At 35.2% G+C, this 17,285-nt stretch overlaps 2 protein-coding genes across 8 annotated transcripts in view; both read right to left on the bottom strand.

The window, feature by feature from the left end:
- Window positions 1–8,811, bottom strand: part of Zc3h13 (zinc finger CCCH-type containing 13) — an 87,143-nt gene extending 78,332 nt beyond the window's left edge. For 4 of the 7 annotated variants that reach the window (XM_047552058.1, XM_047552061.1, XM_047552062.1 and 1 more), the window contains exons 1-3: window positions 8,465–8,811; window positions 796–921; window positions 374–483 (exon numbers count right to left, since the gene is read on the bottom strand). In XM_047552058.1, coding sequence (XP_047408014.1) covers window positions 374–483; window positions 796–912 — 227 coding nt within the window. In that variant the 5' untranslated portion in view covers window positions 913–921; window positions 8,465–8,811. The remainder of the gene's footprint in view (window positions 1–373; window positions 484–795; window positions 922–8,464) is intronic. The other 3 variants (XM_047552059.1, XM_047552063.1, XM_047552060.1) reach the window with 3 other exon arrangements.
- A 286-nt stretch (window positions 8,812–9,097) lies between these two features.
- Window positions 9,098–17,285, bottom strand: part of Cpb2 (carboxypeptidase B2) — a 53,029-nt gene continuing 44,841 nt past the window's right edge. Inside the window, exons 9-11 of the mRNA XM_047552065.1 lie at window positions 15,604–15,806; window positions 13,118–13,205; window positions 9,098–9,787 (exon numbers count right to left, since the gene is read on the bottom strand). Coding sequence (XP_047408021.1) covers window positions 9,603–9,787; window positions 13,118–13,205; window positions 15,604–15,806 — 476 coding nt within the window. The 3' untranslated portion in view covers window positions 9,098–9,602. The remainder of the gene's footprint in view (window positions 9,788–13,117; window positions 13,206–15,603; window positions 15,807–17,285) is intronic.

Below are 17,285 nucleotides of genomic sequence, written 5' to 3'. Positions count from 1 at the left end.
ATTTAATCAAAGGGCTTGCTTAAAACTTGATTCAGAGCATCTTAAAAAAATACCCTAAATTTTAAAATAGAATTCTACTCTCTTAAGCAGCAATTTAATATATACTTAGGGGGAAAAGTAAGCCATATACTTATAACAAAAAAGATCTACTGTCAAAACAAATAAATACTAAGCATATATGCTAATTTTAAAGTTAACATTTTATTAATATAAAAAATAACAACCAATAAATTCATGTGATCTTTGACTATTGATAAACCACCAAAACAGAAAATATGACCAAATATATGGTTTTACTTCAGATTTTTGTACTAGATGAATTGAGAGAGTCAACGTCTAATAGAATGTGAACAATTTGAAGTTCTCCATTTACCTTCTATAATTGCTGCTATAACCTTTACCACGAGGTGAAGGGCCATGGACGAATCTACACGTGTTTCCATACAGGCAGTTGCCAGTCTTCAGCCAGTTACGGCATTGTGTCTAAGAGACAGATATTACTATGTAAATTTCATATTTAATTCTGGAAAAAAGATGCTAACAGAACAAAATTAAAACAAATGCTATCAAAATTCCAGCTAATCTGTGATACATTACAAAAAAATTTTAGAAAAATATGAAAAAAACCCATAAAAGCTGCCACCTTTTCCACTCTTTTTTATAAAACACATTAAGCAAAATTTATTAAACAAACATTTCTATAATAAAACAACCCATTCACCTTTATGATACTGATCAGTATTTTCTGTAACAGGATTCTAACAGAAACTCTTGAGACTACTAGTGACAACTCACCTCTGCTGTACTGCCAGTGCTTGGTCCAAGCCTCTCAAATACACTGGGTCTTCGGGATGTGCTATCAGAGATGGTCTTGGTATTTTCCACTGTGACTTTCCTCCTAATTTTTGACATTTTGTACTACTTTAATGAAAAAAGAGAGAGGCAAAACTAAATTTCTTCAGTTTTAAATAACTAAGCCCATAACTTACAAGTAAATAAAACTGTAGGCAAAATTACACAGGATTCTCCTTAGGGGAAAAAAGACATAGGAGAGAAGATATAGGTAAACAAAAACAACATATATTCTAAAACATGCCTTATTAATAAATTCACAACAACTTTGAAATATGATGTCTAGAAACATACCTTTTCTGCAGGGTGAACAAAATATACGATTCTATTCACAGTTTTCATAGTACATTCAACCTCAGAAAATACATTACAAAATGTTTAGTTTACAAGTTATTTACAAAATTTGTTTCAAAATTTAGTAACTCAATCCTTCAAGAAGTTGTTAACCAACTAGTTAACTGAAAAAGACAGCTATGTCAAATAAAATGACAAAATCAAATCAAATGAATTTTTATTGTAATTTTTAATTTTTTTATTGCATTTATTAACTGTATAAAACTCATACAGCTTAAGTGACAACAAAAGTTAAACTTCAAAAACCAGCACGGGAGAAAAATGAATGCCATTTAATATTTTATTTGTCTTACAGAAGTCAAAGAAAACCAATCTGATCAAGGATATTTATTTTGCAATACTACACAAAGAAAGAAAGGAAGGAAGGAAGGCAAGAAGAAGGAAGGAAGGAAGGAAGGAAGGAAGGAAGAAAGGAAGAAAGAAAGGAAGGAAGGAAGGAAACACCTCAATGTTGCAACGTTAATAAAATGATTTGCTTTCAGAATAGGACAGGTTGCAGAACTAGAAAAAGTCAAGGTGTCCTATGTTGACATAGAAGTCAAAGGTGCTAAAAGTAATAAACAGGCTATTTTACCCCTATTAGCAGCAAGAAACGAAAGACAAATTGTAAAAAATATTTCTAAAAAGTAAATAAAAATATTCTAACACTAAAACTATAATAGAAAGCTGATTCTACTATAAAACTGGATGATTCAATGACAAGTAAAAATATGACATAATGGACATAAGGTATACATTAGAAAACAGTATTAAATTTGAGACCAAGAAATAACCCAGAACATACTGGGAAGCACTGTGAGAAGTGGGAAGGAATTGCCTAACCAGAAAACAGAAAGAAAAAGAAAAAAAAACTAAACTATATCACACTTAGTATTGACTAAAAATTAGCTAAAATCTTATTAGTTATCAAAAGTTCCTAGAATGAACCATGGCATCTAAAAAAGTAAAAGTTCCATTTGGTAGAGAATTAGTCTTTATAAATATTATGAATATTCTTTAATACAGTTTCAAAGTAAAGATATATTACTTGGAAAAACAGATGATGACTCAAAAGGAAAAGATAAATAATACAAGATGGTTATTTTAAGTTGGAAAATTTTAACATAAAATAAGATCACTGTTTTAATACAATAGCAAATTAGTTTTTAGTAATTCAAAGAAGATAGAAAATAACTTTAAAATGATTACATATTTTAAAAATCAGGCCAGGCATGTGGTACACGCCTGTAATCTCAGTGGTTAGGGTGGCTGAAGCACTAATTAATTCAGTGAGATCCTGTCTCTAAATAAAATACAAAAAAGGGCTGGAGATGTGGCTCAGTGGTCCACCTGAATTCAATCCCTGGTACACCACCACCCCCAAAATTAGTTCAGTGTGTCACATAAATGAACAAGAATTTGCTATAACATAGACTAACTTATGTATCAACTATTCTCCAAACAAGAAACTACATGCCAACTCTGCATATTAATATGAACCTTATAAGATAATCTTAATTTTTCTTGAACTCATTTGCAACTCAAATATGAATTTACAGAGGAAAATTTGGCAGTTTCACATGTCCATTTGATTTATTTAACAAAAAAGAGTGTAACACCTGAGAGAAGTGAAGCTAAGAAAGATCTTCTAGAAAATGTAGTTTTGATTAACTTAGAAAAATACACAGAAATTAACAATTTATATTTACACAGAATTCAATAAAAAGTAAATATGCCACCAAATACATAGGAAAAGTTAAAAAAAAGAATAAAAAACATTTTAAAGTTCCATTATATATTACTATAAATATTAATGTGGATGTACATTCTTTAATACAGTTTCAAAGTAAAGACATATTACTTGGAAATATTTCAACTTTAAGAAATTTCTTAACAAACTTAAAATTGAATGAATTCTAAAATTTCCTTATGAGCTCTACCTAGAACCTGTAAAGAAGGAAAACCTTTTAGTCTGTCTCATTCCACCACAGTGCCTCAAGAAAACTAATGGGTTAATTCTGTTCCCAAAACCTCTACCCTCAATGTACCTCTATTCCCAACACACCCTCTTCCAAATCGGGGGGGAAAAAATTAATGGTTGCAGATTCTGCAGTAGAGACAATGAACTGTTTATTATTATATCTGAAATAATAGTCAGCTACCATCTCCTTTCTTTGTTTTCTAAGGGCTCCATAACTCTTTACCTGCTTTGTCACCTTCACTTGGATCACTAATTTCTCTCCTCTGACCTACTGCTTCTTTCCACTCCCAGACACCTAACACAAGTTTTGAAGGTTACAAAGGGTTTAGACAGTTAGGTCAAAGACAATTAAGTGAATGCTATTGATCCAAGAGTACAAACCACTGCCATCACCTTGCATTCCTGCAACTAAAAAAGTTACTTCTCACACGGACAAAATTGCTTTTATGGGTGACATCGAAAACTACTCAAGGGGCTAGGGATTTAGCTCAGTTGGCAGAGTGCTTGCCTAGCATGCACAGGCCCTGTGTTCAATTCCCAGTCCTCACCAAAACAACAACAACAAAAAATAAAAAATAAAAATTTACCTATACAGTTATTTTCCTAGAAATTTTACTCCTAGATACTGATGAATCTCCCAATTTAGGGAAGAAATGCAATGAAGTAAAGATGTGCTCTCTTTTTCTCAAAGTCCACCAATGCCAGACCTTGTCCTAAAATAGCACTATATCTTAGCACCAAGTCTAGGTTATAGAGAAGGCCCAGTCAACTAAAGCAAAAGTGGGGGAAATAGAAATTAAAGAAGTCTAACTGGAATTATTTTGATCATCAGCTATGTTCTGGATGAATGTTACCCAAAACTCCATATATAAGGTTTGGTCCCCAGGGTGGCTGTATTGGGAGATGCTGTGGACCTTCAAGAGGTGGGGCCTAATGAAGGTCCTCAGATCTGGGGGCAGGGGATCAAAAGGGATCATGGGACCTAAGTTGGTCTATCTGTCTGTCTCTGCTTTCTGGCTTATATACAAGCACTTTGCTCTTACAAGCACTTCTGCAGACTGTGCTACTCTCCCAAGAGGCCCAAAATGATGGGCCCAATCTTGGGCTTGAACCTCCAAAATTGTAAGCCAAAATAAACTTTCTTTTCTTTATAAGTAGCCTGTCTCAGGTATTTTGTTATAGTAACATGAACTTAATATACCATTCATAGGAACTTCTATCAGTAGTCAATAAAAAGTACTGAGACATTCATGAGACATTTTAGTACTGAGACATTGATGAATTTGCATAAACAAAATATTTTTGATTGCAAAGAACACAAAATATAACTTTTAAAATTCCATTTGTCTAAAAATACATATAAAACTACAATACATCAGAAATAACTACCTTTTCAAATATTAATTTAAAACTATGTAACCAACATATGTAACAATTAGAATTTTCAAACCTACTTAAAGGTTTGGGTCCACAAAGGAAGATGAATACTACAACAAAATAAAATGTAGATTTCATTAAGGGGGAAAATCTTTTCAACTCATATTTGAATAGGCTTCAAAGAGCCTTATAAATGCTTCAAAGTAGAAGAGTTAGAAACAATAAAATAAAAATGCTATCACAGGGATTTTCCTATCATGAAGATCATATCAATAACTTAATTTACTCTCATCTCTGAAGGTTTTCCTCCATTTGTTTTGGTTTAAGTTGCCAGTGCACTTCCATTCACATCATGTTTTCCCAAACACAGGCATTACCAAAGCCAAGTAACACTGGTTCAAGTCTATTCAGTTATTCTATTACTTCTTTCCATTTGCAGAGTAAATAAATATCTGGAGTTTCTATAATCTGTTTTCAATTTTTTTTTTTTTTAAAGGGGACACTTAGAGTCTACTGATTAAAGCACAAGAATCTTAAAACTGGGAATCGTTCCTCTGCTCCAAGGAACTTAACGATATCACAATGTATTCAGAGGTTCCTAAGATAAATATGCTGAAAAAGGAGAACAAAGAAGCTCCTCTTTTTTAATAAATAATTACTCTTGAGGCCTAATTCCTAAAGTCTTGTCAACAAAACATATATAAATGGCAAATACCTCATCCAAAATGCTTGGGCCCAGAAGTATTTTGGATTTCAGATTTTGAAATATTTGAATATATAAGATAACTTGGGGATGGGACATAAGTTTAAGTACAAAATTCATCTACGTTTCACACAGACTTTATACATGTAACCTGAAGATAATTTTATACAACATTTTTAGTGTGCCTGTGTTTTGGCTACAACCATCATATGAAGTCAGAGGTGTAATTTTCCACCTGTAGTGTCATGTCAGTGCCCAAAGAAGTTTGAACTTTGAAGCTTTTCAGATTAGAGATGCCTAACTCATACAGATATAGTATCTTTACTTTAAACCATTATTACATCTTTCCTGTGTCTCCTCTACCGGTTGCATAAATGAAAGTATAACTCATTTTAACCTGGATAAGTAGTAGCACAATACCAGAAAAATCATCAAATACCTAAGCAATTAAAACTACATAAAAACTAACTACTAGTAGGACAAATCTCTATATCCTGAATTTCTAAGATTAAAAGGGTTATTTTTAAAAACCTTTAGATTTTTGAAAGGAACAAAAACTATTTGATGCAGAGTTTGAGAGAACTTTTAAAATAGAATTTTCTAAAACAACCTTCCAAATTGCTAACCTGTAGATTTAAGACTAAAACTGTTTCAAACTGGACACCAAATAGAAGGGACAATATATGTATTAACAAGGCAATTCTGTGGTACAGTGCAGTAATTTGTTAAAAAGACTGTGTGCAAAGAACATCCATGTTGGCAACTACTATAAAGTGAATAGAGTTGCAACATGCAAAACCATTTTTAAGAGAATAAAAGTCACCAAAGGCTGAATGTTTTCCCGGATAAGTGGATGATGGTATATATAATGGCGATGGGGAGTGGGGGGAGGTGAAAGAAGAATGGTGGAACTTTAGATTACATAGAAGGATATGGGGGGTAAGAAAAAGGTGGAATGAGAAAGACATCATTACCCTATGTACATGTATGATTACACGAATGGTATGAATCTACATTGTACACAACCATTGAAACAAAAAGCTGTACCCCATTTGTGTACAATGAATCAAAATACAGTCTGTAAAAATAAAAAATAAATTAATAAAATAAAATAAAAAATACCTTAAATGGGGGGAAAAAAGAGAATAAAAGACTATGTGTGGGGCTGGGGATGGGGCTCAGTGGCAGAGCACTTGCCTGGCAAGTGTGAGGCACTGGGTTGGATCCTTAGCACCGCATAAGAATAAACAAATAATATAAAGGCATTCTGATCTACAACTACAAAAAATTTTTTTAAAAGACTATGTATATATTTATATACATACACCTATATACATATATAGATATATCTATGTACAATCTTTTATCCTTTGTGTGTGTGTATGAAATATTATGTATATATCTTCACACCAGTTAAAGTTTCCATTGCTACTAAATATCTGGTAAAGTAGTTCCACTTCTATATAAGACGGGGGGTAGATGATGAAGAGGTGTGGAATACTAATTCTCCAAATAAACATAACTTAAACAATTTTTGCTTTCAATATGCATGTTAGAATATAAATCAACACTGATGACATTAAAATTTTAATGACACACAGAAATTAAAATAGCACTTATTAGTTCTTAGTATTTTAAATTATATTACAGATATGAAAATGAGATAAGTTTTCATATTTCAAAATATGCAACCAATGTTCATTTGGAATCACCACTAATCAAGAAGTCAAAAAGCTGCATACAGGGCTGGGGAGATAGCTCAGCTGGTAGAGTGCTTGCCTTGCAAGCACAAGGCCCTGAGTTCGATCCCCAATACCACAAAAAAAAAAAAAAAAAAAAAAGCTGCATACAGTGGGCCCTCCATATCCATGGTTTCGACAATGTTTGAAAAATATTCAGAAAAAAATGTGTACTGGAAATGTTCTAATTTTTTCTCATTATTCCCTAAATAACATGGTATAACAACTATTTACATAGCATTTACAGTGTGTGAGGTATTCTAAGCATAGAGATGATTTAAAATATTCAAGAGGATGTGCTTAAGTTATATTCAAACACTATGTTATTTTACATATGGGACTTGAGCATCCAAGGAATTTGGTATCTGAACCAATCCCCTGTGGATAAGGAGGGTCAACTGTGTATTTGAAAAAAGTGTTTCCTATCAGATGCACACAGTGAAAGTCTTAGTTTCAGAGTACACTATTCTTACAGATACATGTCTGTGTCAACTTTCTTAGTGTCTTTTGTTATAATCTAAATATTAAATTGGAAATTATTTGAAAGGGCATAGATTATGCCCACAAAACTGTCGCTGAAGTACTAAAGTCACTACTGTCAAAAATAACAGAACTAGACCCGGCTTACACGCACCACATACTACTATACTGCATAATCATATGGATTGATTGCAACAGTATCATGGACTTTGAAAACTTGGGGTGTAAAGATCACTTCCTAAACTTTTTAAATACTTGTCTGAAAATCCAAACATCTGCAGAGATTACACATGCCCAAAATTTTCAAAAGAGTTCGAATTAGTTGAAAGCCTCGTAATATAACTGAATTGCCTAGGACATTACCCTCCACAAACAAGGTCCTACCAAAATCGCAAATACTATCAACTCTGAATACTTTCCAGCCACATAAATTATTAACCTATTTAGGCAAAGGAAATGCCAAATATCAGACCCTCTCCTTTCGCTCCACCTTCCCCAGTTTCTGACATAGTTGCCAAAAGTAACTACCTAGGGAATGTGAGAATAAAGTAACACTCCTAAACTCCAGGACGTAAGTCGTTATCACTATGGTGAAAAAAGCAAGACACATAATTAAAAGTTAAGAACCCCTTTTCGTTAATAGGCTAGAACGCGTAAAGAGGGAAACTAAATCTAAGGATGGTCGCACCCTTTCAAAGCATACAAACGCGAATATCGCGCCAGGGTTTCCATGCCTATAGCAAATAGAAGAAAGGGGTACCGCCTTCTGTCTGTGTCGACCTGTCCCTTTTAGACAAACGTCAGAATCATAAGTTAACAGCAAGAAACTAGGTCTGAGCACAAGGAGCTATTACAGAACTAGGGGTGGGATGCTCAAGCAAAGCTCAAAATCCCAGCGTAACCCAAGCGGGGATGGTGGACAGCCAACCCAGGCCTCCCCATTCCGGGCCCGACCAACGCCTTTCCTCAGATCCCCGCATCAATTCACTAAACGCTTACCTCCTCCCAAGCTCCCTCCCCAAACGCAATCCGGAGGTGACACCGCCGCCTCCGCTCCGAGGAGCTAGGGAGGCGACTCTCTGTCCCCGCGCCTGGCCCCGGGAGGAGGACGACGAAAGGGAGGTGCACGCGCGGCTCCCGGGAACCGGCCCTCGGCTAGCGAGGGACCCGCGGGGCGTCTCAGAAGCGGAAACCGACTGCCGCTTCGCCAGTATCAAGCGAGAACCGAACGTAGGAAAAAACAGAACCAAGGGACTGGAGAGTAAGAAAAGGCAACGAAAACACTACCAGGCCGCTAGGAGGATCGCCTCAAAACGCCGCCGGAAGTCAGGGTTTACCCTGGTCCTCTGTAGACCAAGGCAACTTCCGGCCGCCAGATTAGTCGTCAGCGCGCCGGCACCGCCCCTTGGCGGACACGCCTCCGGGGCGTAAGACCAGCTGCGCGTTTCGGGCGTTGGTGATCCTTGGTTCTGTGTTGGGAGAGGCTCCAGGGACGCTGGGGGCTTGGCACCGCTGAAACTAGTACTTAAAAGTAAAGTGAAAGAGTTTCCTCTTTTTACTGTATGATTTCCTGCAATAAATAACCGCGCAAAATGCAACATTTATTGTTGAAAGTAACCACAGCCATTCATTCGTTCAACAATGTCTATGGGGTCGGGTGCGTTGGAGCCAGAGGTGATATTTGTCCTGTATTTGACAACCCCTCCCCTTTCTGGGCCTTTGTCTATTATTGTGGAGCAAACGGAATACACTGTTGTGTTTTTGAAGATGCAAATTTATTGAAAAGTCGGAGCAAAATTCTTCAGTGTATTCCTGCCCACGTTTCCTTTTGTTGGAAGATCCAGTGATCTGCATGAAACTAAATTGCTCGAAATGGCTAGTCAAACATCAGACATCAAAAGATCAGTACCTAGCCTCTTACATTTAAAAAAAAAAAAAAAAAAAGTAAACATAAACGTGAATTCCCTTGTCTACCTTAATTTCCAAGTAGCATGTATTTTGTTTTTGACAAAATCAAGAACTAGGAAAATCTTTGATCAAAACTAGCGATCAAGCTTAATAGAAACTGGTACAACGATTTGGTTTTGCTGGAATCAGTAAATTAAAACTATGGGAGCAGAGTGAAAAATCAAGGACATTAAACGTTTCTGATTACATGCCAAACTATTTTAGCGACAGCGGCGAGAGCTTCTGTACAAGTAGGTTTGATGTAACGCTCAGGCAACAAGAATCCGTATCTGCCTTTATCTCGAAGTTCAATTGTAAATGAATATTTGATGCCCAAATCATAGATCCAGTCGTCGGAACCTCCAGGAGCTAGGTCTAAAAGAAGAAATTGCTTTTTGAAATATAACTGTCAAATAATTAACAATGGAATTTTTATATTTTTCTTGTGAATATGAAAATAGCTTTTTTTTTTTTTTTCTATAACCTATGTTTCCTATAGAAAGTGGAGAGTAAGGAAGAAAACAAAAATTACCCATAACTCTCCCATAATCCTACCAAGGAGTGATAATCACCAGTAACATTTTAGTGCCTTTTTTCAGTGCATGCTTTCTTACTTTGTTTTTGTTTTTTTTCGCTACATAAATAAAATCAGAGTATGCACATTGTTTTGTAGCATTTCTAAGCATAATCATTGTAATATTTCTAAATATAATATCAAATTTAAATATACATCATTTCCTATAATCTCATAGTATTACTTTATAAATCTAGATATAATTGTTTTAAATATTTAATTAGATACCTTTAAATTTTTTAATTTAATTATTAGAAACAACTTTACAATGGGAACCCTTACTTATAAATAATTGCTTCTTTGTTTCTGTAGGATATTCTTTCCTTCAAATAGATTGGCTAGTCCAAGGTTATACACTTTTTTTTTTAAACTTTATTTCATTTAGGTTTGGTTTCTTTTGTTGTTGTTGTTTTGTTTTTGTTTCTTTGGTATGTGGTGTTGAAGAATGAACATAGTGCCTCACATATACTAGGCAAGTGCTCCACCACTGAGCCACAATCCCAACCCCATATGCACTTGGTTTTTTTGCATTTATGAGGCATGCATTTCCAAATATACTTCAAAAGAATTGAGCCATTTATATTTCCTGTAGCAGGGTATGAATATGCCTACTTCTTCTACATCATTGATGGGAATTTTGCATTCCAGCAATTTTATGGGTAAAAAACAATATATAATTACCATAATTCACATTTCTTTCATTATCAGTGGGTTGCACATTTTCTTTGGTATATTGTCCATCTTTTTATTTTATATCAATTATCCTTGCTCATTTTTCTATATGGTTCATTTACAGATGATTTATAAAAATGACATTAATGTTGTTAGCCCTGTTTCATACGTGGGGAATTTTTCTCTCTCATTTGGGTTTTTTGGCTTTCAACTCTGTGTATGACTGGGTTTTTGTATTTGAACATATGATCTCTCTGGAATTTATTTTGGTAAAACATTTGTTAGTAATTCGACTACATTTTTATTCTAAACAACTTGTCATGTTTTTGAACTCCATTAATTGAATAATTATCTTCTTTTTGAGGTGCTTCTAAAATACTTATTCTTTCAAATGAACTTCAAAATCATTTAAGTGTTTATTGGGATTTTATTAAATATGCAAATTAATAGTTTTTTAATATTTTCTACTCAAAAACATGTAGACATCTCCTTTTATTTATCTCTTTTATATACATCAGTAAACTTTCTAGGTTCTTCAAATGGGTCCTATAAATTTGTTGTGTTTTTGTGTGCACACATATACACTTAACAATAAATCCATATATATGTGTGTATATATATATATGTGTATATATACAATGCATCTGTGTGTGTGTATACATATACATACAGTCAGATCTTTTTTCTTTCTTTCTTTCTTTCTTTTTTTTTTTTTTTTTTTTTTTTTTTTTTTTTGAGGTACTGGAGATTGAACCCAGGGCCTCATGCATGTTACGAAAGTGCTCTATCACCAAACTACATCCCCATTTTATTTTCTGATTATTCTTAAATATAAAGAAAGTTCTAGATTTGTGTATATTTTGTTCACAATCAGCCACTTTAATTACCACTTTGATTTACTAATATTTTTGGTTAATTTTGTAGTTTTCCAAATAAACAATTATTTAATATGCAAAAAATGATTATCTTTGTCTCTATCTGTAATTGAATAAATGATGAGATTAACTAAAGCCTTCTTTATAATACTAAAAAAATATCAAGAGTAGTTTCACTTAAAAAAGTAGATTCATTCATCATTCAATACACATTTCTGATAACCATGATCACCATCTGACATTTCTTCTTCCTGCCATTTCCCTGCACTTACAAACATATGTATGGATGAATATGTGGAGAAAGACTGATGTCATCTTAACTGGGAGCTGCTCTATAAGTTTCTGGAGGCACTAGGTTAATGCTATGGGGAACAATAATAGAGAACAAGATGGGAACCAAGAAAACTTCGAATTGTGGAGGGTAACTGGGATTCCTCTGTAACAAGGTAAGGGCTAGGGCAGCAAAGTTAGCAGTAAAACGCCAAGGGACAGAGATACCATGTGGACCAATCTGGCTGATAGTCTGAGATTGAGAGGAAGTGGGAGATTCTGGGACTTCCAACTAATATGGTATCTGGTGCTCAAGCAACTTATTGAAAATTATGTGAATGTGATTGGTTTTATACTGCCACAGATCACACTTGTTAAAAGAAACTCTAGGACTTCAAATATATTATCTCAAGACCTTTTCACATATGATTCCTTCTCCCTGGATGTCACTCACTTTCATCTGGCAGCCCTTTACTAGGAAGTTCTCCCAGAAATGTCACTTGTAAAGAGGAACCTTCCCAGGCCTCTTTAGCTAAGTAGGGTCTATAATCTCTGGTCATTCTCAAACCTATAAGCCTATTTTATTTTCTTCAAAGCATTTGATGAAATTACACTACATTTTATGATTTGTTTGCACTAGGAGCTGGCAAACTTTATCTGTAAAGGAACAGATTTTACATATTTTAGGTTTTGTGGGTCACATGGTCCGTTATAATTACCCAGGTCTGCTGTCATGGAAGCCCTCATACTCAGTGTGCAAATGAATGACCATGACTGTATTCCAATATACACAAATGTGAATTTCACATAATTTTCCTGTGTCAAAAAATTATATTTTTCTTTTGATTTTTTAAAATCATTTAAAAAATAGGAAAATCATTCTTAGCTCACAATTTATATAAAAATAAGGAGTGGGCTAGATTTGAGTTCAGGCTGTATGTAGTTTGCTGATACCTGGTTGCATGTTTATTTTCTGTTCATCATATGCCATCTACCCTCCAACTTTAAAAGGGAAAAATCATTGTAATCCTACTGTGGGTACAATAGAGTCTCTCAATAAATATCTTCCAGCAGAAATTAATCAAAAATGCATTCAACTGCAGTGTGCTATACTATATAATTTCTTAAATGTCATTTTGGCTTCTTTTTAATGTGATCATTTATTAATACAGCTCATTCAATACTGTCACAGCCATTTCACTTGTTTCTGATTATTTAAAGTTTCCATTTGGAAAAATTAAACCTACACAGAAAAACTGAACATGATTTCTTCAGTACTCACAGGTCTCCAAAATCTTGGGAAGAAATACTCACATAAACTCTCTGAGCCACTGCCATGTGTATACCTGATATTTTTATTAATACTCTCAATTGCACGAACTGCTTCACTTGCCACCAGAGACTAGAAGTAACAGAATGTGGAATTTCAGTTCACGTGAAACTTTGAAACAAGACAGGTAGAAATTTCTAAAAACACAATCATATTAATTGAATCAAAGTGTTATACAGAAAGTGAAATTTATCCAAAACAAAAATTAGGGAGAATAATACAATAACTAAAACAAGTTTTGTACTTTATGGCAATCCCAACTGGGTGAACTTAAGCTCTTCCAATGCACTGAATTTTTTATTTAAAATTTGCACAAAAATTATTCTCGCATAACTTTCCAAGAATTCATTTTATGCAAAATGAACAGTATTTTCACAGGCTTGGAGTTATTCTATGCCTATACAAAATTATCATCAAACTTTAAATCTAATCTCTCTAAACATGCACATATACCCACTGCATGCATGAGTCACTTCTCTTTCTTTCCAAAAACTCCTATTTTCTTTTTGGATAAAATGTTTAATGACTTCCAAAGACTCATCAAGCATAAAAAGATTATGCCCCCAGAACGGAGCAGGATAATGACTAAGTCCCCTTTCAACTACATTTGGTTCCAACGTACAAAAAGCTTTTCTGAAGTTCCCACTTAACACCCATCTTTTCTGAAATTGGGACTAGCATTATGAGTTTCACTATCACTTTTATGAAAAACCCAGAGGAATGTCATTGGATATTATATTGTGATATTTCTTTGTTCAAAAAGTACATTTAATGGAACCTGATTGGCTACATAACAAAATACAAATTGATTCTGACATTAAAACCCCTTCACAAATTGCCTCTTCTACTTCCTGATGGTGTCACCCTCCATGCCTGCACCCTAGGAGCCCCCTGAACATCCTTCCTGTGGGAAACACCATGTCCTCTGTGTGGAATGTCCTTCTGTAGAAGTCCTCTTTCAATGCCTGGCTGAAATGGTAACTATTCCTTGACATCTGTGACACTTTTTTATTCCTGTTTCTTTATAGGAAGTCACTCCTTAATAGACTGCAAATTCCTCAAGAACTCAGGATTTTATCCTCTCACTTATTTTAGCACTCCTTTCGGAATGAATTAGAGGCCACCTCCTGCTCTCCCAGTCATCAGTGAGTTCTGCTGCCTGTGCCATTTATTTAGTAGTGACCATTAAGTCACCCAAGGGTATAGCTATTTGTGATTGCTTATGACCGAGCTCCCTAATCACATGAAGTCATCCTAAAGAGCAGAGTCTTACCAAGTGCTTCTTTAAATGTCTATTGAATACAGCATTTTATACATAATAACTCTCAACAAATATCTGTGCTGATGATAATCCAAAAATAAGGCAAGTCATATTTACTCTACTTCCAAATCATGATATCCTTTAATTTCTTCAAAGGTAATACTAGTAAAGACTACCTTAAGTTTTGCCTTTGAGAAGAAAAAAGAAAATCCAAGAGCCAGACACGGTGGCACATGCTCATGGTCACAGCTACTTGGGAAAAGAAGAGAAAGCAAACTCCACTAGTGTCAAATATATTTTATTTAGAGACAAGTTCTCACTGAGTTGCTTAGGGCCTCACTAAATTGCTGAAGTTGGTTTTGAACTAACGATCCTCCTACTTTAGGCTCCAGAGTCACTGGGATTACAGTCATGCACCACCATGCCCAACAAGATCAGACGTTAATGCCATAATACTCCACTGTCTGCAAATCATCTGCAATGAGGACTTGATTAAGCATAGCCATAATCTATCAAGAACCCTTGCATCCTTTTCCATCAACTCCAACAAGGAGTATCTGGGTCCAAAAAGTGACCAGAGGGTAGCAGCCTGTGTGGGTTCTTTTTGAACTGTTTGTACTGTCCACTACATTGCAAAACAAAACAAAACAAAACAAAACAAAAACACAACCAACCAAACAACAACAACAAAGTCCAAAAAACAGAAACAGACTCTTGCCTCAATGTAGAAATTGGAGATTCTTTAGTAGCATCACAATCCTGGGGATTGGGAGATCAGTGCATAAACTATTTCCATAGCTAATACTAAAATAGTGACTGTGGTTCTGGGACTTAATCTGTGGTGGACTGTCCTAGGAAGCTAGTGATCCCAATGTACCTCCACAATTCCATAGACTCTTGCCCTAGCTCATATAGCTTCAAAAGCAGATCAGTCCAGGTTAGAATAGTGCCCTCCTGACTTCAGAGAATTTGACATTTTCTTAGGGAAGCCATTTGCTTGAATGAAGTTCATGACGTCCTAGTAAGCCCAGTTCTTTATATTCTCTTAGTGAGCCCTGAGTCCAGGACAACTCTTGGTGGAGTTAGGCCATGATGTAAAAACATCTGTCTGTCCTCTAGAGGAGAAAAATTTCCCCAGAGTTTCTGGTTCCTTAACTAAGCATTATTTTATTTCTGAAATACTGAAAAAAATAATTAAGTAGCACTTACCAGTTCCTCATGGTCTTTGCTTTTGCTTCTGTTATAGGAATAAGGAAACAGTATCTGCTGGGCGTATGAATGCATGCTAATGTAAGCTTTAATTTGGTTGATATTTTTCCTCAAGAAATCAGCCACTGCCTTCACTTCTGGTTCAGACTCAGGGTAAAGTCCACAGTAGGTTTCAGAGCATGAGAAACTTGATGCACCCTCCTCTGTAGTAAAATCGATAAGGAACAATTAATAATTGTTAAGGGAATGTGTATACTATCGTCATTTGGGTTGTCCTAACAATGTGTTCTAATATCTGTGGTGCAGCAAATTTAGATAAATGGATTAGGTAAGTTATACTCCATGTATGTATAATATGTCATGTATATCTAAAAAAGAACAAAAAATGGATTAGGGAGAGTTCTGTAAGGACATATTTCTTGTGTCTAGTAAATATCATTCAAGGATCTTTTAAGTCAAATATTTATATGCCCTCATAGCAGATCTTCTAAGCATCATTCCCAGATCCTGTCTCCCTTGAGGCTTGGGGGCAGCCATTTTGCAACCTTGAGAAAGCAACTAGGAAAAGTCTCAGAGATGTTGGTCCTGCTTCCAAACTTCTGGTTATGTGACGAAAAATAAATTGCAGTCTCTTTAATCTGTTTGTCTGATATTTGCAGTTTAGAAATTGCTAAGCAGTATAATTCACAAAAGAAGAGCCTCCCTTGGGAACTCAGTATGCAAATCTGCCTTCTGTATTGCTTTTAACTTGCTAACATGGTTTCATAAATAAAGTGGGATATTGATATTCAGTGCAAGAATAGTGTTTATTCATTCCCTTGAGTAAAGAGAGTGCATATCAGTTCAGATCATAGCCTGTCTTTCAACAATCCTCCCTCTGTCCCTAATTCACAGGTGTGGAGTTCAAGGGAGCCACGTCTGACCCAAGGATAATTCCTACTTGGGAACAGTTGAGGTCCCAGACTTTGATCTTTAACTTGCATCTGCCAATCTGAATCCCTCCAATGATAACTTGAAATTGAGACCAAGATTCTAGTCTCAGTTCAACTTCTCTATTGAACAAAGAAGATAACAATAGTTATACTACCAACTTATGCCCACAGAGCACATGCTAAATGTCAAAAACTGTGCTAAGATTTATGCAATGTCTAATTTGATCCTCACAGCAACCCTGTGAAGTGTGTACTGTTATTGTAGGAGTTGCAATTTTGACACCGTTGGTGGTAACCATCTTTCACCCTACGAGGCTCTGTAACATGTTGTTAAGCATCCCATCACTTGGTTCTACTCTTGACTTTTCCATTCAGTAGTCATATGGCCTTGGGTAGTCATTTTAAACCGTTCTATACCTCAGTTTTCTCATCTGCAAAATGGAAAAATTATACATTAAATGAGTATTGAATGAGGATTAAGTGAGCTACTTCATACAAAGTGTTTTGCACAGCGCCTAGCATATGGTCTGTGTTCCATAACTGCTGCTGTTTATCATCATCATCATCATCATCATCATCATCATGAATTGGGACCCAAAGAAAGCCACTGTGCATCATGGAGATGAAATGGGAAGAGAGAGGAATCACTTGGCCAGTGCTGCAAGGCCAGTTCCTGTCTGTGTCTAAGTCCAGCTGCATCCCTGCCATTAGGCTCCATGGGCTACTCCAACATCCCACAGAGTCTTCCTT

This window comes from Sciurus carolinensis, chromosome 5 (genome assembly GCF_902686445.1).
Source record: "Sciurus carolinensis chromosome 5, mSciCar1.2, whole genome shotgun sequence".
In the NCBI taxonomy this organism is placed as follows: domain Eukaryota; kingdom Metazoa; phylum Chordata; class Mammalia; order Rodentia; family Sciuridae; genus Sciurus; species Sciurus carolinensis.
The sequence above is the reverse complement of the archived record's forward strand: the minus strand, read 5'-3'. Positions and strand labels throughout refer to the sequence as shown.